The sequence below is a fragment of the Bubalus bubalis genome, chromosome 6 (genome assembly GCF_019923935.1).
Source record: "Bubalus bubalis isolate 160015118507 breed Murrah chromosome 6, NDDB_SH_1, whole genome shotgun sequence".
NCBI lineage: Eukaryota > Metazoa > Chordata > Mammalia > Artiodactyla > Bovidae > Bubalus > Bubalus bubalis.
In genome coordinates, this window is record NC_059162.1 from 100,724,067 (window position 1) to 100,749,518 (window position 25,452).

General features: G+C 38.1%; 1 protein-coding gene across 1 annotated transcript in view; it reads left to right on the plus strand.

The window, feature by feature from the left end:
• The window catches only part of EIF2B3 (eukaryotic translation initiation factor 2B subunit gamma), a 117,262-nt gene that overhangs the window by 10,016 nt on the left and 81,794 nt on the right, over positions 1 to 25,452 (plus strand). Inside the window, exon 3 of the mRNA XM_006052575.4 lies at positions 2,533 to 2,681. Coding sequence (XP_006052637.3) covers positions 2,533 to 2,681 — 149 coding nt within the window. The remainder of the gene's footprint in view (positions 1 to 2,532; positions 2,682 to 25,452) is intronic.

A 25,452-nucleotide genomic window follows, 5' to 3' on the forward strand; every position in this document is an offset into this window, starting at 1 on the left:
CGTTGGATCATCGAAAAAGCAAGAGATTTCCAGAAAAACATCTACTTCTGCTTCATTGACTATGCTAAAGCCTTTGACAGTATGGATCACGACAAACTGTGGAAAATTCTTAAAGAGATGGGAATATCAGACCACCTTACCTGCCTCCCAAGAAATCTGTATTCAGGTCAAGAAGCAACAGTTAGAACTGGACATGGAACAATGGACTGATTCAAAATTGGGAAAGGAGTATGTCAAGCCTGTATATTGTCATCCTGCTTATTTAACTTCTATGCAGAGTACATGATGCAAAATGCGGGGCTGGATGAAGCACAAGCTGGAATCAAGATTGCCAGGAGAAGTAACAATAACCTCAGATATGCAGATGACACCACCCTTATGGCAGAAAGTGAAGAGGAACTAAAGAGCCTCTTGATGAAAGTGAAAGAGGAGAGTGAAAAACTCAACATTCAAAAACGAAGATCATGGCATCTGGTCACTTCGTGGCAAGTAGATGGGGAAACAGTAGAAACAGTGACAGGTTTTATTTTCTTGGGCTCCAAAATCACTGTAGATGGTGACTGCAGCCATGAAATTAAAAGATGCTTGCTCCTTGGAAGAAAAGCTGTGACAAACCTAGACAGCATATTAAAAAGCAGACACATTACTTTGCTGACAGAGGTCCGTCTGGTCAAAGGTATGGTTTTCCCAGTAGTCATGTGTGGATGTGAGAGTTGGACCGTAAAGAAGTCTGAGTGGGGAAGAATTGATGCTTTTGAAGTGTGGTGTTGGAGAAGACTCTTGAGAGTCCCTTGGACTGCAAGGAGATCCAACCAGTCAATCCTAAAGGAAATCAGTCCTGAATATTCATTGGAAGGACTGATGCTGAAGCTGAAGCTCCAATACTTTGGCCACCTGATGTGAAGAACTGACTCAGTGGAAAAGACCCTGATGCGGGGAAAGATTGAAGGCAGGAGGAGAAGGGGACGACAGAGGATGAGATGGCTGGATGGCATCACTGACTCGATGGACATGAGTTTGAGCAAGCTCCATGAGATGGTGATGGACAGGGAAGCTTGGTGTGCTGCAGTCCATGGAGTCGAAAAGAGTCAGACATGACTGAGTGCCTGAACAGAACTGACTGGTCCAATTATGAGACTGACTGTCCCATGTTTATAGTTAACTCCCTTCACTCGACCTAAAATCTCTCCACCGTATGGAAATGTCACCTTCTTGAAATCCCAAACAGTGTCAGTCACCCTGTCCTCTATGTTTTCATCACATTTCGTTTTTCTATCTCAGTACCTTTTAAGGTCTGCTTTATGCTGTAGTTAGTGGCATGTTAGACTTATCTTCCTGAGATCAGGTACTGTGTCTAATTCATCTCTGTAACATCAGCATTTTATATATGGTATATACTAAATTGGACTTGAGTTCATCATGGCCTGCCTCAAAAGCCATCCCTTCCATGAAGCCTTCCTTAACCATTTTCATGTCTAAAATTTCATGTTACATTTCTTAAGAATAGGAGCCATGTTTAGTTCATTTCTGAATTCTCAGTGCCTGTTTGGCCTTTACATATTAAATATAATTGTATTTGTTGGTTGAATGAGTGAGTTAATGACTGAAAGAAAGCTAAGTGGGAAAAGGAAGAAAGAAGGAAGGAAGGTTAAATGATATGAAAAAGAAAGGAAGAAAGAAAAGAAGAAAGTGAAAAAAAGAATGATTATAGTGAAAGGAAGAGATAATTGAGCACTATCATGAAACACATAGAAATTGTTACACTTTAGAGATGCTAAAATCTAATCTTCAGATATCTGCAACACATGTTATATTGCAGTGGATTACATTACCCTGCCAAAGATCCATGACAGAACCCCAAGTTTTTGTTAATTGATGGCTATATGGATAAGGTGAAGGCATCTATTACATGGAAATTGTCTGTTACTGGATTCATTACGATCATCAGTGAAACACTAATAGCAATCTGATGGGAAGTGGTGATAGCTCTTTCTTTGTAGTGAATGAAGTTGTAAAATGTGATCCCAGGATTTCCCTGGTGGTCCAGTAGTTAAGACTCCATGCCTCCAATGCAGGGGACACAGGTTCAATCCCTGGTCAGGAGAACTAAGATCCCACATGCAGCGTGGCGCGACCAAAAATTAAAACTAGAATAGAATAGAATCTCATTGGCATATGGTTTAATAAGTGCTCTTTTGCATTCTTTATGTCAGGAAGAAGTGGTGTTTAATATATTAACATGTTTTATCTTAGATCTCTTGCTTACTGGTTTTATGTACGCTGAACAAAATCACTTCATATCTTTTAGTCCAAGTTTCCTCATTTGTAAAATGGAGGAAGTTTTACAATTTTTAAATAATTTGCTGTAAGAATTAATTGAGAAGATGCATGTAAAGTGTGTTGCAAAATCTCAATAATATTAGCTGTCATTACTAAATCCAGAAACAGACCAAATCTAATTGAAGTAGTATAACCATTGTCTAAATGAATGAGAGTTTTTGCACTTTTCCTTCCTTTTTTTTCATGCTATAGAAGTCATTGTCATTACAACCAAGGATGTCCAAAAGGCTTTGTGTGCAGACTTCAACAAGATGAAAATGAAGCTAGATATTGTGTGTATTCCTGATGAAGCTGACATGGGAACTGCAGATTCTCTGCGCCACATATATCAGAAACTTAAGGTGAAAAACTGTTTATTGATTTTTTTTATTTGTTGAAAATAAATATCATCTTGTTTTCCCAATGCATTGCAGTTTACAATGTGTTTTAAAAAATATATTCTAGTACCCCATACTTTGTTGCCCATGTTTCAGCTGCTGTTTAGTTTTGTTACTAGTAAAGATTTAGACACTCAGTTGTCACAGTCACTAGTTTCCAGTATTTTTCAGTCATACTACATCTTTATAAAAAAGATACATTTCTAATGTACTTCAGAAGATTCCATTTATATAAAGTTCATGAATAAGCAAAACTTATGTATAGTAGGGGCTTCCCTGGTGGCTCAGATGGTAAAGAATCTGCCTGCAATGTGGGAGACCTGGGTTCGATCCTTGGGTTGGGAAGATCCCCTGAAGAAGGGAAAGGATACCCACTCCGGTATTCTGGCCTGGAGATTCCATGGACTGTATAGTCCATGGGGTGTCAAAGAGTTGGACATGACTGAGCAACTTTCACTTTCATTTTCATGTATAGTAATAGAAATCAGACCACCAACTGACTCTGCCGATGAGAGATTGAGTGGAAAGAAATAGGAATAAACTTTAAAAAATTTCGGCTCCTTCACATGATAGTATTTGAAAGTTTAGTCTCCTTTAATTAAGCAACTAACATGAGTGGGCTTCCCTGGTGGCTCAGTGGTAAAGAATCCGCCTTCCAATGCAGGAAACACAGGTTTGATCTCTGATCTGGGAAGATTCCACATGCCTGAGGGTAACTAAGCCCAGGCTCCACATCTGTTGAGCCTGTGCTCGAGAATCTGGGAACCGCAACTACTGAGCCCACGTATCACAGCTACTGAAGCCCCCAAGCAGTAGAGCATGCTCCACAGCAAGAGAAGTCACCACAATGAGAAGCCTGAGTACCTCAACTAGAGAGTAGCCCCCGCTTGCTGCAACTAGAGAAAAGACCGTGTAGCAATGAAGACCCAGCACAGCCAAAAATAAATAAATAATAAATAAAATTATTTAAAAAATGATATAGCAGGTAAATAAAAATTAAAAAAAAATTATATAGCGACCCTATGGATATGAGGATGCAGTCTCCCCCATGGTTTGTGGCACATAAACTGAGAAAGATCCACTGTTGACTATTCTAAAATTGATGTCCTTTGGAAAAAATTCATTCTGATAATGTTGCCATCTTGTTTGAGTTGGGGAGCAAAATTTCTCCTACTATTTCTGGTGATTGCAAACAGATATATTAATACTTTCTGCCTATCTGTGCACCAAAGAGCAAAAAATTAATGCAGATATTTACATGGCCTTTCCCTTCCTTTGCATGTGTGCTCAGTTGAGTCCAACTCTTTGCAACCCTGTAGATTGTAGCCAGTTTTTTATTCTTGTCCAGGCAAGAATGCAGGAGAGGGTTGCCATTTCCTACTCCAGGGCATCTTCCCGACCCAGGAATCAAACCCTCATCTCTTGAGTCTCCTCTTTTACCACTGAGCCACCAGGGTATGTGTATACACAGTGCCCATTTACTGTGTATAAATGTATTTTACGTTTATATACAGTAAAATACAGATATTAAGTATATAGTTTGATGAGTTTTGACAGTTATATACACTCAGATTGTGCTGTGGCTCAGTTGCTCAACATGTACAACTCTTTGTGACCCCATGGGACTGTAGTCTGCCAGGCTCCTCTGTCCATGGGGATTCTCCAGGCAAGAATACTGGAGTGGGTTGCCATGCCCTCCTCCAGGGGATCTTCCCAATCCAGGGATCAAACCCAGGTCTCCCACATTGCAGGTAGATTCTTTACCATCTGTGCCACTAGGTTATCATTATCCAAATCTAGAACATTTCAATCACCTCTCACAGTTCCTTTGTGCTTCACTTTAGTTAATCCTCCACCTTTAACGTCAACTGCTATTCTGATTTCTGTCACCATATGTTAATTTTGCTTGTTCATGAACTATATATAAATGAAATCATATAATTTTATTTTGGTTTCTTTTGTTCAACATAGTATTTTTCAAATTCATATTATTACTAGTATAACTAGTTTGTTCTTATTTATTGCTGAGTAGTATTCCATTGCGGAGAAGGCGATGGCACCCCACTCCAGTACTCTTGCCTGGAAAATCCCATGGACGGAGGAGCCTGGGAGGCTGCAGTCCATGGGGTCGCTAAGAGTCGGACACGACTGAGCGACTTCACTTTCCCTTTTCACTTTCATGCATTGGAGAAGGAAATGGCAACCCACTCCAGTGTTCTTGCCTGGAGAATCCCAGGGACGGGGGAGCCTGGTGGGCTGCTGTCTATGGGGTCGCACAGAGTTGGACACGACTGAAGCGACTTAGCAGCAGCAGCAGCAGTATTACATTGAATAAGAATACCACTATTTACCCATTTTTCTGTTGATGGTCATTTGCATTGTTTCAGAATTTTAGATATTATGAATAAAGCTGTTATGAACATTGTTCTACAGATCTTTTTGTAAAAATATTACAGTTTGAAAAAAATTACATTATAGTTTGTAGGATATACTGTATTGAGAAATGCCAGATAGTTTTCTAAGTGGTTGTACATTTTATACTTCTGTCAGCAGTGTATAAGAATTGCATTTGCTTCACATCTTCATCAACACTTGGTACTGTCGATCTTTTTAATTTTAACCATTCTAATGTAACACTATCTCATTGTGGTTTTAATTTGCATGTCCCTGATAATAATGATGCTGATCACATTTTCATGTGATTATTGACCATTTGTTTATCTTCATGGAATGTCTATTCAAGACATTTGCCTTTTTTTTTTCAGTTTTTATTATAGATTATAGAAATTCTTTGTATATTATAGATACAAGCCTTTTGTCAGATATGTGTTGTGAATATTTTCTGCCAGTCTCTGGCTTGCCTTTTTATATTCTTAATGGTGACTTTGATGGCCAAAAGTCTTAAATGTTGATGAAATCCAAATTACCGATTTTTTCTTTTATGGTTAGTTGCCTTTTTTTTTTTTTTTGCCATACCATGAGGCATGCTGGATCTTAGTTCCCCAACCAGGAGTTGAACCTGTGCCCCGTGCAGTGGAAGCATGGAGTCTTAGCCACTGAACTGCCAGCAAAGTCCCCTGTGGTTGGTGTTTTTTGTATCCTAAGAAATCTTTGCTTACCCTACGCATAAAAAGATATTCTTTTGTGTTTACATCTACAAGTTTTATAGGAATAAAGGTTTACTTTTTTCTGTATGAATATTCAGTTGTTCTTGCATCATTTGTTAAAAAGACTTTGCTTTCCCTATTGAGTTGCTCTGGTGCCTTTTATGTGTGTGCTATTTCTCTTCTCTTCTTTGTTCCATTGGTCTGTTTGTCTTGTCTCCTTCCGTACTACATTTAATAAAGTCTTGAGTATCTTAACTTTATAAAGTTGGTCTTGAAATCAGGTACTATAAATCTGCCAACTTTGTTCCTTTTCCTTAAGATTGCCTTGATTATTTTAAGTCCTTTGCATTTCCACATAAATTTTAGAATTAGTTTGCCAGTTTTTAGCCAGAAAAACGCTTTCTGGGATTTTGATTGGCATTGCACTGAATCTTTTGGTCATTTTGGGGGAGAATTGACATCTTAATATTGAATCCTTGGACATCTACTCATTTAGATTGCCTGTAATTTCTCTCAGTAGTGTTTTTTAAAATAATTTTCAGTATAGATATTTTGAGCATCTTTCAGTAATTTTATTCCTATTTCATCAGTTTGATAATATTGTAACTAGTACTTTTCATTCTATTTTCTAATTGTTTATTACTTGTATATAGCCACACAGCTGGATTTTATGTATTAGCCTTTTACCCCATAACTTTCTTAAATTGTAGATTCTTTAAGATTGTCTATATACAGCATGTTGCTTGCAAATAAAAACAGTATTACATCTTCCTTTTTAATCTTAATGCCTTTCATTTCTTTCTATTGTCTTATTTCCCTGGCCAGGGCTGCCAGAAGTTCAGTGTATATAGACATTTCCTGTTACTTTTTGGCCTTCTTTTGTCTTTCTGTGCTTTCATACAAGTAGATTTTGGTGCTTCTGATCAGAAGGGAGATCTCTAATACTATCATGTTGGGTGTGTGGCTTTCTTGAGTACAGTTTCTTACTTAGGGAAGAAATGGAGGATTTCTCTAAGATAATGAGAAGAGAACTGTGTTCTTTCACAGGGTTAGATGCCAGGTTTACCAAGAAGCTTAGGGTGTTTAGTGGTCTTCCCAGGAGCTGTTTTAGTTACTGTCTAAAAGTTTAGTATGGAGGTATAAACTAGACTCTCTATTCCCTAATCTGTAGATCTTAGAAATGTTATTTTTGCCCTAGTCTGGAACTGGAGATCCTGGGAGTTCCATGCAAATAAGTTCCTATAACCCTTAGAGGCTTAGGGGCAACTATTAATAAATAGGAGAGGGCATGAGGTAAAGAGTAAAGTAACTGCCAAAAGGACATTTTATTCCCAAGCCACTACCTCTTCTTATGGTTTTGATCACTTCTTATTTTAGGGCTCCTCCTCATCCCTGAGATCAGAATCCTCATTAACTCATTCTGCTGCTGCTGCTGCTGCTGAGTCGCTTCAGTCATGTCCGACTCTATGCGACCCCATAGACGGTAGCCCACCAGGCTCCCCCGTCCATGGGATTCTCTAGGCAAGAACACTGGAGTGGGTTGCCATTTCCTTCTCCAATGCACGAAAGTGGAAAGTGAAAGGGAAGTCGCTCAGTTGTGTCCTAGTCTTCACGACCCCATGGGCTGCAGTCTACCAGGCTCCTCCGTCCATGGGATTTTCCAGGCGAGAGTACTGGAGTGAGGTGCCATCGCCTTCTCTGTTAACTCATTCTTCACGGTCTCATTTCTTTTCCTTCCTTACTCCTGTTTCCACATCACTTACACAGCATCCTTTACCTATACTCCTACCTCTGAGCTTTCTTAAGTTGTGACTTTGACTAGCAGGTCTCTGCTCTCTGTGCTATCTCTGCTTGGTTTCTCTTGTACCAGTGACTCCTGAAATCCTGGCTTTGTCACGTCAGCTTGCATTCTGACCTGGAGTAGAAGGCAACAGAACTGACCTGTGGAGGAACATAAGTAGCCTCCTGAATAACCATTAAGAACAAAGTCAAACTTGAGCCAAAATTCAGAACTGTCTGATTGGGATCAACGTGAACTTGTAGGAAGCTCAATGGAAATACATATAAACAGTTGAAGAGTTGAGACAGCCTGAGGAGGCAGTTGTTTGCTAAGGGATGACAAGTAGCTCCTTAAGGGAGAAAGTAACACCTCCAGCTGTGCTGTGGTTTAAAAGCAGTGCTTCTTTGAGCCAATTTATTTCTCTTCCCTTTTGCTCACAAGAAAGAAGTGAAAAAGTGAAGTCACTCAGTCGTTTCTGACTGTTTGCAACCAACCCCATGGACTGTAGCCTACCAGGCTCCTCCGTCCATGGAATTTTCCAGACAAGAGTACTGGAGTGGGTTATCATTTCCTTCTCCAGGGGATCTTCCCAACCCAGGGATTGAACCCAGGTCTCCCGCATTCCAGGCAGATGCTTTACCATCTGAGCCACCAGGGAAGCCTAAAAGGCGACTTCCTAAACATTGATTCTTTTTCAATAAGATTTTTGGTAGATAAGAATATTACCTTTGAGTTTTGAGTTTATTAGCTTTTGGTTCTTTTATTTTTACCCACTTCCTACAGATTGAGTTCCTCAGATTTTACTGTGAGGTTATCCCATGTGGTTTCTGCTTTTCTCACAGAAAGACCACAGTAGTATATTAGCTTTATTTGGCTTCTTTGTTTAAAATGTATTTTACCATTTTAATTTACCATCTTTGTCAGTTGCATTGCATTTGCTAAATGTATATTCTTATAGATTATTGGAGGTGGACATCATATCTGCTGTGTTGTATTCTTTCAACATATTTCATTTGGTTTTATCCTTGTGGCATTCTTTGCTACTTCATTTTGCCTTATCTCATCATACAATTTCACTGATTTACTGGCTTATCACTTTTTATTTCAGCTGCCTAAACCTCTTTCTCTGACTTATCAAAAGAGATTATTGGCTCATTCATTCTCCCAGGTCCTGGGTTAGTGAGCTCCATTTTTATAACTGGTGCTGATAATATAAAAGTACTTAGATTTTGTATTTTCTTCATAGTAGTATTTCATATTTATCAGACTGACGAAGGATTCAGTCTTACCTATGTCTGAACAAACTTTGTCCTACTATTTCTGGTGACTGCAAACAGATGTATTAATATTTTCAACTTACCTGTACACTAAAGAACAAAAAATTCAGATATGTACATGGCCTTTCCCTTCCTTTGTGGGCGTGCTCAGTTGTGTCTGACTTTTTGCACTCCTATGGACTGTAGCCCTCCAGGCTCCTCTGTCCATGGAATTCTCCAGGCAAGAATACTGGAGTGGGTTGCCATGCCCTCTTCCAAGGGATTTTCCTAACCTGGGGATTGAACCCGCATCTCTTATGTCTTCTGCATTGGCAGGCAGATTCTTTACCACTAGCGCCACCTGGGACAATACAGTATCATTAACTATAGTCACCAAGTTGTACATTGCATCTCCATGACTTACTTATTTTATAACTAGAAGTTTGTACCTTTTAGCTCCCTTTGCCTATTTCGCTTACCTCCCACTGCTGACCTCTGGCAACTACTAGTCTATTCTTTGTAACTATGAACTTGGCTTTGTTGTTGTTTATTTGTTTTTAGATTCCATGTGTAGGTGAGATTATATGGTGTTTGTCTTTCTCTGTTTGACTTATTTTAGTTAGCATATGCCTTTAAGTTCCATCCATGTTGTTGCAAATGCCAAGATTTCACTATTTTTAATGGCTGAATAATATTCCATTGTATGCATATACCACATTTTCTTTATCCATTCATTTGTCCATGGACACAAGTTGTTTACATGTTTTGGCAGCTGTATATATGCTGCAGTGAACATTGGCTAACTTCCTTCTCTTTTTCAGTATTTTCTTGTAAACTGGAGTTTGGATCTAAATTTTAATTAGATTCAGTGTCAACTTTTTTTGGCAATAATACTTCATGTGTTTACTTCATATTACTTTATATTCAGAAGTGAAATCAGATATTTCTTTTAAAAGCCTTGATTTTGATTATGATGTCAGTCTTAATAAAGTGGTTAAAGAAACAGCTCAAATGGTTTCTTTTTGTGGAACACGTTTATGGACTACAATCTGGGCTCTAGGAGAAATAGAAGCTTTTAAATTTTATTGAAATTGATTTTTCAGTTTTTCTTTTATGGTTTGTGATTTCTGGTTTTTGCTTTAGAAATTATTCCCTATTTTAATAGCTTAAAAGAGATTTTCTTAAAATTTCATATAAAAGTTTAATCTTGCCTCTTACATTTGAGGCTCTAATTCACTTAGAATTTCTCCATTTATTTTAGTCTTTTAAAACATATCCCAATAAAGTTTTATAATTTTCTTCATAAAAATCTTATTTACCTTTTTTAGGTTTGTTCCTAGATTGTTTTCATGCTCTCTTTTTGTTAGTTTATATATTGTATATGCAAATAATATACATATATATATATATAATTTAAAGAGTCAAATAGTTACAAGACTTAGTAAATAACAAGGGTCTCCTGCACTGTCCTTCCTTGTTTATTATTCTTACTCTTCAGAAGCAACTGCTTTCAGCTCTTCTTTTTTTCCTTCTGATAATGCCCTCAATATTTCTAAGTACCATATTTATAGTACTGTTTTCTTTAAGTTTTAGACAATATCTATTGTAATGCACTATGGAAAGTAAGGATTTGACTCATTTAGCACCTTGTCTGCCCTTCTCCAATGTACATAAGCTCCCCCTTTCTTAATCTCCCAATAAAGTAGCATCAAAGTTTTTATTAAATCAATTATGAGGGACTTATTTACAGCTGAGTTATATAGTGTACTAGTGTTACATTCCCCCTCCCCTTTTTTTTTAAACATTTATTTATTTGGCTGCTTTGGATCTCAGTTGCAGCATACAGGACCTTTAGTTGTAGCATGTGGTATCTAGTTCCCCAACCAGGGATCAAACCCAGGTCTCCTGCATTGGGATCACCAACTCTTAGCCACTGAACCACCAGGGAAGTCCCTATATTTCCCTTTTTAAAAAATCAACTTTATTGAGTTATAATTTGTATACAATAAAATATACCCATTTTAAAAGTACAGTTTGATTTTTTTTTAAAAATCAGGTGTATGGAAGTATAAATTACCTACATAAAATTACCTTTTTTGGTATACCAAATTTTTTTTTTTTTAATTTTATTGGAGTATAGTTGATCCACAATGTTGTGTTAGCTTCCGGCATACAAATAAGTGACCCAATTACACACATACTTATATCCATTTCCCTTCAGACTCCCCCCTGCCCCATATAGGTTATCATAGAATATTGAGTAGAGTTCCCTGTGCTACACCATAGGTCCATGTTGGTTATCTTAGATATAGTAGTGTGTGTGTTGTATACTGAGTTTTGATAAAGATGTAGATATGGAAGGTATAGATATATATTGAAATATATATCGATAAAGAAGAAAAGTTCTATCAACTCTTGCAAAAGTTCTGTCAACTGTTCCAAGTTCCTTTTTTTAATACAATGATTTGTTTTTCTTAGAGTTATTAATTGCCTCCCTTTTAAAGTTGCTTAGTTTTTTGTTTCTATCACTAATTCATCCTCAGGTCCTTTAAAAGGAATGAAAAGATGTCAATTTGTTTAAACACTTTAGGTATTCTGTCCATCATTTTTTTTTTTTTTTTCTTTTGAGACTGTCCTCCTGGAAGCCATGTATTCTCTCTTGAAATTTCTACTCATTGCTCTAGCCTGCTGCAGATCTGCCATCCTGGGACTTCTTTTCACTATCATTCTGTGAATCCCCTTTTCTCTCCTGTGTTGGATACCCTGGTTTCTAGATCTCACATTTTATTCTTTCTTGGTTTACTCTCCCATTTCAAAGGAACCCAGTCCTTATTGGCTTTTTAAAGAGAGCATGAAAGGTAAATATTTTGAGACATGCATGTTTAAAAATTTTATTCCATCCTTACTCTTGAATGATAACTTATCTTTGCATAGAATTCTAGGTTAGAAATAATATTCTCTCAGAATTTTTTGTCCCAGGACCAAACAGACAAACATCCTTGATGACTCCCTGTGCTATAGGTAGATTTTTTTCCTCCAAATTTACCCTTTCACTGAGGTCCCATTTATGCAGAATCTCAGTTCAGACTCCCAGCTTTCATGCTTTCATACCAGCTTCAAGCTACATCTTTTGCCCAGTGTAACTGGTGGCTCAGTGGTAAAGAACCTGCCTGCCAATGCAGGAGACGCGGGTTTGATCCCTGGATCAGGAACATCCCCTGGTGAAGGAAATGGCAGCTCACTCCAGTATTCTTGCCTAGGAAATCCCATGGACAGAGGAGCCTGGCAGGCAACAGTCCATGGAGTCTCAAGAGTTGGACACACCTTAGCAACTCAGCGATAGCAGCAAAATTTTCAACGTAGTTTTCATTTCCTTCTTCAATTCTGGCACTTGGTATTTTCCTATTCTTTCTCATAAGTTTGAATACATTTGGAGTAATTTTTTGTTAGTGCCTTATCCATAATTTTTAGGTATTTGTAACAGTTTTTGGGTTCCTAGTCCATGAGATTTCCAACACCAGAAGCCTCCATGCTATACACTTAATATGCATGATTTAATTTAATCCTCCAACTGCACTCTGAGGTATGTTGTCTTCATCTCCATTTTTTCTTTTGTTCTTTTTTGCAAAGATATCCATATATATGAATTAGAAAAATTAATATTGTTCAAGTGTCCACACTAACCAAAGCAGCCTACAGATTCAATGCCATCACTGTCAAAGATCCAGTAACATTGTTTACAGAAATTAAAAAAAAAATCCTAAAATTCATATGGAATCACAAAAGACCCCTTATAGCTAAGTGTACTTTTTCTGAATCATATTTTTTGTTTTTACATTTTTTTTCAAGATCTTGTAATAGCCTGTAATGGAAAAGAATCTTTAAAAAAAAAATAAAATATATATATATATATAAACTGAATTTATATATAAATACATCTTAAGAATATTATTTATATATATAAATAAATCTTCAGAATATTTTATATATATAAGTGTATATATAAGCTGAATCTTTGTTCCCATTTTACAGGTGAGGAAAGTAGGGCTCATAGAGGTTGAATAACTTTCCTACACTTCAGGTGGAAAGAAAGACTGTACATTAGGTGCCAAAGTCTACTGCTAAGTCATTTCAGTCGTATCCGACTCTGTGCAACCCCATAGACGGCAGCCCACCAGGCTCCCCTGTCCCTGGGATCCTCCAGACAAGAATACTGGAGTGGGTTGCCATTTCCCTCTCCAGTGCATGAAAGTGAAAAGTGAAAGTGAAGTCGCTTAGTCGTGTCCGACTCCTAGCAACCCCATGGACTGTAGCCTATCAGGCTTCTCTGTCCATGGGATTTGCCAGGCAAGAGTGGGTTGCCATTGCCTTCTCCTGAGTGCATTGAGTAATTGAGGGATTAACAGGATCATATCTGCTGGGTACAGTCAGATGGCTTTATCTCCTCAGAAATTGAATTTTTATTTGAGAGTGCAGTACTGGAGTGGGTTAGGAACATGGTGGGATTCCCAGGTGGCTCAGTGGTAAAGAATCCGCCTGCCAGTGCAGGAGATGCAGGAGACGCAAGTTTGATCCCTGGGTCTGGAAGACCCCCTGGAGGAGGAAACGGCAACTCACTCCAGTATTCTTTCCAGGGAAATCCCATGGGCAGAGAAGCCTGACAGGCTATAGTCCCCAGGTTCCCAAACAATCAGACACGACTGGGCAACTGAGCACAGAGTTACAGTACTATGCGCCCTCTAGAGGAAACTACTTGGAGAAGGAAATGGCAACCCACTCCAGTGTTCTTGCCTGGAGAATCCCAGGGACAGAGGAGCCTGAGGAGGCCGTCTATGGGGTCGCACAGAGTTGGACACGACTGAAGCGACTTAGCATAGCATAGCATATTGACACTTTCTAATTGATTCTTGTAGGAAGAATAGGAATTTGTGATGGTGTGGAGATGAGGAAAGGTAGATGTTACTAGTATGAAGGAGCTAGAATAGCTCCAGAAAAAAACATGAAAATATTGGTAGGATTTCTTGAGGAATTACTACAAAGCTGAGATATGAGGGGTATTTCTGCCTCCAGGTTGTGTAATCTGAAGGCCTCACCCAGTGTTGAGCATATATACCTTTAAAACTTATACTCAAGTCTATATTTTTTTGAGATGTACTAAAAAATAAAACATATCAATTAAATAACTTAATTGGTACTCTTTTTTTCTTTCTGGGTTGCTGTTGTTCAGTCACTAAGTCATGTCTGACTCTGTGACCCATGGACTACAGCACCAGACTTCCCTGTCCTTCACTATATCTCAGAGTTTTCTCGTACTCATGTCCATAGAGCCAGTCAAACTATACAATAATCTCATCCTCTGTCACCCCCTTCTCCTCCTGCCTTCAGTCTTTCTATCAGGGTCTTTTCCATCTGATGCTCTTTGCATCAGATGGCCAAAGTATTGGAGCTTCAGCTTAAGTATCAGTCTTTCCAATGAATATTCAGGGTTGATTTCCTTTAGGATTGACTGATTTGATCTTGCAGTTCAAGGGACTGCACCACAATTCAAAAGCATCAATTCTTTGGTGTTCGGCCCTTCTTGATGATCCAGCTGTTATATCCGTACATGACTACTGGAAAACCATAGCTTTGACTATACAGATCTTTATTGGCAAGGTGATGTCTCTGCTTTTTAAATACGCTATCTAGATTTGTCATAGCTTTCCTTCCAGGGAGCAAGCATCTTTTAATTTCATGGCTGCAGTTACTCTCCATATTAATTTTGGAGCCCAAAAAGATAAAATATGTCACTGTTTCCAGTTTTCCCCCTTCTGTTTGCCATGAAGTGATGAGACTGGATGTCATGATCTTAGCTTTTTGAATGTTGAGTTTTAAGCCAGCTTTTTCACTCTTTCTGGATGGCAGCCTGAATTATATCCATTAAAGGTTAATTTGATCTTTTTTTTTTTTAAGTTGAACAATTTGGAAGAGAACAGAAAAGCAGATGAAAGATGAAAGTGAGAAGCAACAGCGACCTGCTTTGTATTAACAGCTGATTATTCACACAAGATCTCTCTCTACAGCCAGTTGAGCACTTTTAGGGGTAATTAAATTGGCTAAAGCTTTATAAATGAGTACATTTGAGAAATTAATTAATTTACTTCTGTTCTTAGAGACTACTCTAAAGTAGGGAGTTAATTTATTGGCTAAATATCAGGATGTAAGTTTCATTTTCTGTGGAGTTACCTAGAACATTTTCTCTGAAGATTGCAAGGGAAATCTTTCATATTTACTGTGTGTGTCTGGCCTGTGTTTCTGATCCCTACAGCCACCTTGATAGGTAGATGGTATTACTCTGTTCTGCAGTTGAGAAACCTCATACTCAGAGAGCTTAAATAACCTGCTCCAAATCCCATCCCTGGTTAGGTGCTGAGCCAGAGCTAGAACCCAGTCCTGGATTTTGAGATGCATTTGTACATTTCAGGTGCCCATGCTTTTTTTACTTTATCATGTAGTCCAAAAGTCTACTTTAGACTTTTGGCTTTAGAACAAGTTCAGTGGTCTGGTATTTTTCAGAATTATATTTTCCTCTTCTTTGTGGTTGATAGTTATTTTTATATATAGAACTCTTCTAAAATATGCAATTTAGTGTAGAACTCTTAAATATTTTTATGTAAAATATTAAAAATTAGCAAATCTCCTACTGAGACTCAGGGAACTATGTTGTCTTCCAAGAGTGCTGCTTTTTGTTCCTTGATATCTTTCTAAAGTGGAGGGAGACCCAGGGAAATTTTCTGTCCTGTTTAGAGCCATATGAGCAAGAAGCCTGGCTCTTCTTGTGCAGGAGGAGCACTGTCTCTTGTGCAGGAAGTAAGGATTCAGTCTGTGATCACCACATAAAGCAAAGCTGACTAAGTCCTTGGACATTGAGCCTGACTTACATTAGATGCTCCTCTGATTGTCTGAAGTAATTAGGCTTTGGTTCCATTTTTGTGCTTTAGAAACAATGCTACCATTCCTTAGGTACGTGTTTTGAGAACAGGTTAGTGAAGTATATTTGAGAGGCCTCAGCAGACTAAATCCACAGTGGCATTCTGTAACCTGTGGTTAAAGCACTTATATTGCAGATCTCATGGCTTCCTTTAATTTAGAGATTGTGGAGCTGACAATTTTCTATTTAATCTAGACAGGAATCTTTCTGTGGCCTCAGGAAAGCCTCATTTACCCTCTGCCTCAGTTTCACAACCAAGAAAATAGGGATAATAATACCAACACACTAGTTAGAGGTTTAGTTATTTAAGTCCTTTGATGTCGAAAAAGAACTATTGTTATATGTCTTATGAAACACCTAGCATGCTACAACAAAGAACAAACTATGCTGATGAAATCCCCATTGGAGAGACAACTTATTAGAAAGATTGAGCGTATGTGCTATTTTTAGATGTTCAAAAAGCTAAGTGCAAGTTGTTTTCAGTTGAGTGTTTGATGTCTGTATCAAATTATAAATCTCTTTCATTCTTTCCTGGAACCTTTCATTTTGCCCAGGGATTTGTTTTTGGCAGATTTTTATCTTCTTGAAAAGAAAGTACAATTTGGTCAGGGTAACATCTGAGAACTGGCCCCAGCTTGCCTGAAGACTTTTAAGTGGCAATTTTCCTTCTTATGACTGCTTTGGTGGGCTGAGGTTGCCTGGGAGGGCCTCAGTATATCCTGAATATGCCTTTGCTGAACCTACTGGTGGCATAGTGAAAAGCCCAGGAGTTATGACAGAAACAAGTTAAAAAGTTAATTGAGAGACTTTTTCAACGTTTTTTCCCATTCCCCACCCCTACTCTGGGAAATCTCGATGGAGCTTTTCTTTTGACTGTAGTAATCTAGTATATGTATTCACAAACTTGAAATGTTTTCATCTTATCCTTGTTGGAACTCTGGTCTATAGGATAGGATTTTGCAGCCCTGTACAACATTCAATAGCCAGAAAAAACTTGCAAGTTCTGTGTGAGCTTGATTCCTTTGAGTCTCTTTCCTTCTACTGGGAAACTTTCATGGAATGAGGGCTGTAGCGTAGGAGGGAACTGTGATAATTAGGATTATGATAGAAAGCCCAGGCTGTCATCACAAGCTCTCGATACCTTGGGTGACAAGTAGCCCACATGGCTTAGGTTTTTTGAAACTCTTGGTAGGACCACCTATCCTGCTCTGAATCATAAGGTAACCATAGCCTGACCAGTGAAATGGGCCCATGTATACAATCTGTGGGAAGTCAGTAAGCATTCTGTCAGCATGACCAGAGTTCATTTGAAGTAGCCTGTAGCTACCCAACCTTTTTTCAGCTCTTACCTTAGGTATCATCCTTTCCAACAAGCTTTCCCTAGCTTTCTATTTCTAAAACTGAATTAGCTGCCATTTTTCTGAAATCACAGAGAGAATTTACATTATCTGTTATAGCATCATCTCCCTTCACTAGACTGTGGAATAAGAACCATATCTGGACCTCTCAGAGAGGCCCAGAGAAGATGTTCAATATTTGTTAATGAATAACAGACAGAGGTAAGCTCTTCATAAACATTTGGAACAAGCTTCTTACTCCTTTAATATAGACACAGATGTTTATGTGAGCCTAAGTGTGAGTGGATGAGATTCAGTGATTGTAGACGAGAGGGATCATAACACTGGCTGCTTGGTGTTCACTTTATTTACATCTGTAAGTTCCCACCAAGCCTTAAGTTTACTGACGTCGCTAGGCCTCTATCCCAAGCAAGTTATCCCAGAGGGAGGATTATTTTATTTTATTGGAGGGGTAGGGTGGCATAGTGAAAAGAATACAGACTTTCAAAGGAAATCCAAAAAAGAGGATATATGTATATGTATAGCTGATTCACTTTGCTATATAGCAGAAATTACACAACATTGTAAAGCAACTGCACTCCAATAAAAGTTAATTTGAAAAAAGAATGAGGACTATTAACTTCAAAACAAATTTTATGAAAACTTTACTGTAAAAAAAAAACAAACTTAAGAGCATATTAAATTTTCACATTGCATAATACATGTGGGTACCATGTGGAATCCAGAACCTTTGCTACCTCTCATCACCTGACTTTAGTAGTTTTCATGTTTGACTTCTTTCTGTAGTAAAACAAGGTCTAACCCAGAACATTGTAGGTACCCACATTACAGTACTTACCATACAGTACTTTAATTTTGGTTACATGACTCCCTTCCCCACTGGATTGTGAGCTTCTGGTGGGTAGGGTTGGCATCTTGCTCACCTCTTTTCTTTCAGAGAAAGGTATCTAATGAAAGTAGGAAAGCAATACACCTGGCCACATTAGGGATTCAATACGTGTATGTTTTTTGAATTAATAGGATATTTTAAAATGAGACGTTAGAGATAGTGCAATTATTGGTAATGCCGAGGAATAGAGTATGACAAAATGGTTGAGTGAAGTGGAGAAAAAAATAATCAGAAGTGAGGTCAAGGAACCCTAACAATGAGGATGTTGACATTTTACTGAGGTGATAAAAGAAGGAATGAAAGGAAGATAGTTTTAAAGTCTTTCAAAAAATACTTAGTATTTCTAGCTCAGAGTTTGTTCCTAAAAATATTAGTGCCCTGCCCCCCTCTTCTCATAGCCTTTTCCATAAAGGTAATCACATCCTCCTCTTTTAGCTACTTATTTTGGTATTCACTCGTGTATCTCTAAATAACATGCTTAAATTGTTACTTTCGATTATAGACACTACTTATTGATTCCCTATTATGAAGCATGAGGATTTTGCACCTTCTAATATAGTTATGGGCTTCCCTAGTGGCTCGGTGGTAAAGAAACCGCTTGCCAACGCAGGAAGCGTGGGTTCAATCCCTGGGTCAGAAAGATCCCTGCAAAAGAAAATGGCAACCCACTCCAGTAGTCTTGCCTGGGAAATCCCATGGGCAGAGGAACCTGGCAGGCTACAGTCCATGGGGTCACAAAAGATTCAGACGTGACTTAGAGACTAAACAACAACAACAATATAGTTATATTGTAATTTTAGAAGATAAGTATTTAGTGTTTATTTGACTGTGTAGTTTGACCATGTATACTGTTGAGCCTTGTAGTCATCTAGAGTTTTTTTTCCTTTACCACACCATTTTTTTTTTTTTGCTTGCAGGGTAATTATCATAGCTTGTGCTTTCCCAAGCTTCATTTTCTATGAACTTTCTTTTGCCACACCATGGGGCATGCTGGATCTTCCCTGACCAGGGATCAGACCCATTCCCCCTGCTCTGGGAGTGCAGAGTCTTAACTGCTGGACCACCAAGGAAGTCCTTCTATGCATTTACGGATTAACCCCAACCTTTTTACTAGTTGTCTAACCATCTAAGATATTTAGACTCCTTCGCCATTCTATCAATTTCATCTTCCTAAAGAAGTCTCTCCGAGAGTAGTAGAGATTGCCTTCCATGCCTGGTGCTCAGCTGTCACTCTGTCATCTCCCTTCATCATCATGAGGATTTACGTTGCCTCTTTTCTTCAGTTTCCTGGAATCCTTATTTTCCTTTTTCTTGGTGTACTCCCCTTGTTTTCTGAAAAACTTAATAGCGCTTCCTGACAAAATTTGTTTTGAAGCTAATTTTTTTGAGACTTTGTCTGCCTGAAAAATCTCTTTATTCTACCCTCATACTTGATTGATAGTTTGACAAGGTATAGAATTCTAAGTTGAAAAGCTTATCCTTGTGAATTTTGAAGACTTTGATCCATTGTCTTTACCTTCCAGTATTGTTAAGTCCTAAAGTTTTATAATTACTAACCTTTTAAATCTGATCACCTTTTTCTCTGGAAATTTGTATCATCTTCTCTTTGTCCTGAATGTTCTGAAATTTCATGATGATGTACTTTCATGTGAACCTGTTTTATCCAGGTGAGCCCTCCTATCAGTGAAACTGTTCAACTTGGATTTTCATGTCCTTCAGTTTCAGATCAGATCAGTCGCTCAGTAATGTCCAACTCTTTGTGACCCCATGAATCACAGCACTCCTGGCCTCCCTGTCCATCATCAACTCCCGGAGTTCACTGAGACTCACGTCCATCGAGTCAGTGATGCCATCCAGCCATCTCATCCTCTGTCGTCCCCTTCTCCTCTTGCCCCCAATCCCTCCCAGCATCAGAGTCTTTTCCAGTGAGTCAACTCTTCGCATGAGGTGGCCAAAGTACTGGAGTTTCAGCTTTAGCATCATTCCTTCCAAAGAAATCCCAGGGCTGATCTCCTTCAGAATGGACTGGTTGGATCTCCTTGCAGTCCAAGGGACTCTCAAGAGTCTTCTCCAACACCACAGTTCAAAAGCATCAATTCTTTGGCACTCAGCTTTCTTCACAGTCCAACTCTCACATCCATACATGACCACTGGAAAAACCATAGCCTTGACTAGATGAACCTTTGTTGGCAAAGTAATGTCTCCGCTTTTGAATATGCTTTCTAGGTTGGTCATAACTTTCCTTCCAAGGAGTAAGCGTCTTTTAATTTCATGGCTGTAGTCACCATCTGCAGTGATTTTTGGAGCCCAGAAAAATAAAGTCTGACACTGTTTCCACTGTTTCCCCATCTATTTCCCATGAAGTGATGGGACTGGATGCCATGATCTTCGTTTTCTGAATGTTGAGCTTTAAGACAACTTTTTCACTCTCCACTTTCACTTTCATCAAGAGGCTTTTTAGTTCCTCTTCACTTTCTGCCATAAGGGTGGTGTCATCTGCATATCTGAGGTTATTGATATTTCTCCCAGCATTCTTGATTCCAGCTTGTGTTTCTTCCAGTCCAGTGTTTCTCATGATGTACTCTGCATAGAAGTTAAATAAGCAGGGTGACAATATACAGCCTTGACGTACTCCTTTCCCTATTTGGAACCTGTCCAGTTCTATTGCTGTTCCATGTCCAGTTCTAACTGTTGCTTCTTGACCTGCATACAAATTTCTCAAGAGGCAGGTCAGGTGGTCTGGTATTCCCATCTCTTTTCAGAATTTTCCACAGTTTATTGTGATCCACACAGTCAAAGGCTTTGGCATAGTCAATAAAGCAGAAATAGATGTTTTTCTGGAACTCTCTTGCTTTTTCCATGATCCAGCAGATGTTGGCAATTTGATCTCTGGTTCCTCTGCCTTTTCTAAAACCAGCTTGAACATCTGGAAGTTCACGGTTCACATATTGCTGAAGCCTGGCTTGGAGAATTTTGAGCATTACTTTACAGCATGTGAGATGAGTGCAATTGTGCGGTAGTTTGAGCATTCTTTGGCATTGCCTTTCTTTGGGATTGGAATGAAAACTGACCTTTTCCAGTCCTGTGGCCACTGCTGAGTTTTCCAAATTTGCTGGCATATTGAGTGCAGCACTTTCACAGCATCATCTTTCAGGATTTGGAATAGCTCAACTGGAATTCTATCACCTCCACTAGCTTTGTTCGTAGTGATGCTTTCTAAGGCCCACTTGACTTCACATTCCAGGATGTCTGGCTCTAGGTGAGTGATCACACCATCGTGATTATCTGGGTCGTGAAGACCTTTTTTGTACAGTTTTTCTGTGTATTCTTGCCATCTCTTCTTAATATCTTCTGCTTCTGTTAGTTCCATACCATTTCTGTCCTTTATCGAGCCCATCTTTGCATTAAATGTTCCTTTGGTATCTCTGATTTTCTTGAAGAGATCTCTAGTCTTTCCCATTCTGTTGTTTTCCTCTATTTCTTTGCATTGATCGCTGAGGAAGGCTTTCTTATCTCTTCTTGCTATTCTTTGGAACTCTGCATTCAGATGCTTATATCTTTCCTTTTCTCCTTTGCTTTTCGCCTCTCTTCTTTTCACAGCTATTTGTAAGGCCTCCCCAGACAGCCATTTTGCTTTTTTGCATTTCTTTTCCATGGGGATGGTCTTGATCCCTGTGTCCTGTACAATGTCACGAACCTCATTCCATAGTTCATCAGGTACTCTGTCTATCAGATCTAGGCCCTTAAATCTATTTCTCACTTCCACTGTATAATCATAAGGGATTTGATTTAGGTCATACCTGAATGGTCTAGTGGTTTTCCCTACTTTCTTCAATTTAAGTCTGAATTTGGCAATAAGGAGTTTATGGTCTGAGCCACAGTCAGCTCCTGGTCTTGTTTTTGCTGACTGTATAGAGCTTCTCCATCTTTGGCTGCAAAGAATATAATCAATCTGATTTCGGTGTTGACCATCTGGTGTTGTCCATGTATAGAGTCTTCTCTTGTGTTGTTGGAAGAGGGTGTTTGTTTGTCAAGAAAATGCACTGGTCCTTTCAGTTTAGGGGACCTTTAAAAAATCATTTTATTGATGATTCTTATCTGTTTTTTTTTCCTGTTCTTTTTTTCTGGAAACCTACTATTCTGTTAATGGATCTCTTAGACTGGTACTCTTAATTTTCTTATCTATTCTCTTATATCTTCTATTTCTTTATCTTTTTCTCAAGTTTTGTGTGTGGATGGGGCATGTTAACTATGAGCTTCACTGTAGGGTAATATGGTAATGTGGTTGGGGTGTTTCAGGAGAATCTCTTATATTTGTATCTTTAGGTTTTTTCCTCTTAGACTAGTCAAATTTCCCAGAGACAACTATTAAATTCTGCTGCCTGAAAGGTGAAGACGTGAGAGTCAGGACTGGGGTTGAGGCAGGGAGGGGAATTGGGTGTCTAGGAATCCTGTATGCATTCTTTTTTAAAATCCCTCCTTTTCTCTAAGATACATCCCCTCTCCCTACTGCCAGTTGTGATTATGCTACCCCAGTCCAGATATCCTCTATTTTATTCTCTTCAGCCATCTGCCATGGTGAGACCCATGCAGTAGTTGGGTTGCAGAATAGACAAGAGGGATCTTTCAAAGGACCTGTTTAATTTTAACTTCTCCCTTTCTAGCTATATACTCATATCAGTTTCTGAGCCCTTTGGGGAGTCTGATATAAACTGAGTTGCTTCTCAGTTTTCCTACAACTGACTTGAGTCATTTTTTTCAATGTTGTCTCCTGTCCCATTTTCCTGTTTTGTGTGGTTGTGCCCATTTAAAAAATCTCGTTACTACTATTTCATTGATATTTTGAGAAAGGAAATTATAGTTGTGCCTTTTCAATGTATCATCTTTACTTTAAAACTTTCACAATATCTAAAGAAGAAGAGGTGACAAGGGAGTTCCATAGCTGCAACATGGAGGAATATATGATTTTGTCTGTTGTCATTTGCTTCATGTCATGAACTGGGGTAATGGAGTGAGAGAAACAACCTGGAAATGGTAATGTGTAAGGAGTTTGCCTACTCCCCTCTGGGCAGTCCTTCATACTGTCCTCCCTCCCCTTTGGTTGGAGGACAGTATGAAGAACAGGGAAAACGTCTTAAAAATTCCTTTGGTGCTTTTATAATTATGAGTGATAGACTGTTAGGACCTTAGAATTAGAAAAGGTTTATAAAGACATCTAATCTAATCTTTTACCCTTCACAAGAATTGTTTCATGACTATTTCCCATGGAGATTATGCTAGGCTTTGTTTGAAAACCTCCAATGGGTATTTCTCATGAGGTTCTAGATACTAGAACATTTTCGGTAATGTTGAACTCATCAGTGCTTCTCTTGTTGTGTTTTGTTTTTTTGGCCCCAACATGTGGCATGAGGGATCCCTAAGTTCTTCTCTTCTTCTGTTTAAGGATTGCTAGGTCTCATGATTTTCAGACCCATCAGCATCCCTGTAACTTCCTTTGATGTCTCTGATTTGTCAGTCTCTTTCAAAATGTTATGTTCAGAAATGTGGCCTGAACAGTGACTGTGGTATTTTTTACATCCTATGATTTGGAGGTCATTATTATGAGCTATTTATTAATTTTTTATTTAAGTATCATTAATTGACTTACAGTATTGTATTAGTTTCATGTTGTACGACATAATGATTTGATATTTTTATACATTACAAAATGATCACAGATTTCTTAATTTCAATAAAAGCAAAGTTTACAATCATACAGTACTTTACAGTTTTCAAGTATCTTCTAATTTAACCTATCTTCTAGTTTTTTTATCAACTGTGATTTAGTGTTAAGTAGCAAGATGCCTGACCGAATTTAAATGTAACATAGGTATGTATAAAGAAATAGATTCATTTAGCACCACATCTGTTTTTGGTGTGTGTGTGTGTATTTTGGAAGGCAATATGATGACAAAGGGGCAGATCACATAGTATTTCTGAGCCTACTTTTTGTCTATAAAATGAGTTTAACTATTTTGATATTTTAGAACTTTGTGAATTTAGAATTAAATATATGTAAAAGCTTTGTAAACGGTAAAATGCTGTCCAATTTTAAGTTACTTGTTTTTGCCATCAACTTAGAGATAACATAGCCTTAGAGAACCAACTGAACTGATGATGGTAGCAGGTAGACTGTCATTAGTTTCCATACTGGAATCTTTATGGATCAGAATTCTAAAAGTATGTGATTTGTCAGGCTATTGCTAAAAAGGTTTTCAGAGACACATGTTTTAATGAATGAACTTGGATGGTAACATCTCTTTAACCAGAATGGTTAGCTTGTTATGGATTTTTGTGCCTAATTGACTTCTCTGATTAACTGAGAATTGCCATACATGGATTATTACTTTGGAATTAATTCAAGTTTTTATTTTAATTGAGTATATTTCAATTGATATAAATATTGTATAGGTTATAGGCATACAGTTGGTTAGATAGCATCACCACCTCAATGGATATGAATTTGAGCAAACTCCAGGAGATAGTGCAAGACAGGGAAATCTCGTGTGCTGCAGTCCATGGGGTCGCAAAGAGTGGGACACAACTTAACGACTGAACACACAACACACATAGTGATTCACAGTTTTTAAAGGTTATACTCTATAGTTACTATAAGTATTTATTGTATTCCCCATGTTGTACAGAAAGAATTCAAGTTTAATTAAATTTGGTGAGCCTCAAAATTACACTTAACATGATTTAATCTTTCATGAAGATTCCCAAAGTGAACTTTAAGGTCGCCACTATTATTAATGCCACTGAACCCAGAACATGGGTCTAGATAAAGAACTGATAATAGCTTGACCCTGGTTATCATACAGTTTTATGCCACAGAGGGCTTCAAAGTTGGTGCAGGCTTTTATCTTATAAATGAGGAAACTGAGGCTCAAAGAGGGTATGACTTATTCAAAGTCACATGTGTAATTAATAGGAAAAGTAAACATGTCTAATCTTAGAAGTTATTTTTTGGGGATGATAAAATTCTGATTTTAGTTTCTTTTTTTTGTTGTTTGTTTAAACTTGATAGTTGTTTGTTTCTCATGTTGTTATAAATGCCCCTCTTTCATAACTCTCTGCTGATCTTCTTCCAAACTTTTAGGTTTCTAAGTAAACTGGACACTATTTCTATGTCATATACTTCAGGGTAAAATTAATATTCAAGTTACAGGCAGAAAATACGTAATGTAATTGTAAGAGCATACTCTGTGGTCTTGAAATGGGGCAGTGATACATTTATCCTGTGGCATATGTGTGTCTGACACAAAGAAAAAGAATGAAGTTATTTATTATAAATTCAGAATAATAAATTATTTCAAAGTAAAAGTTTGATTTGAGA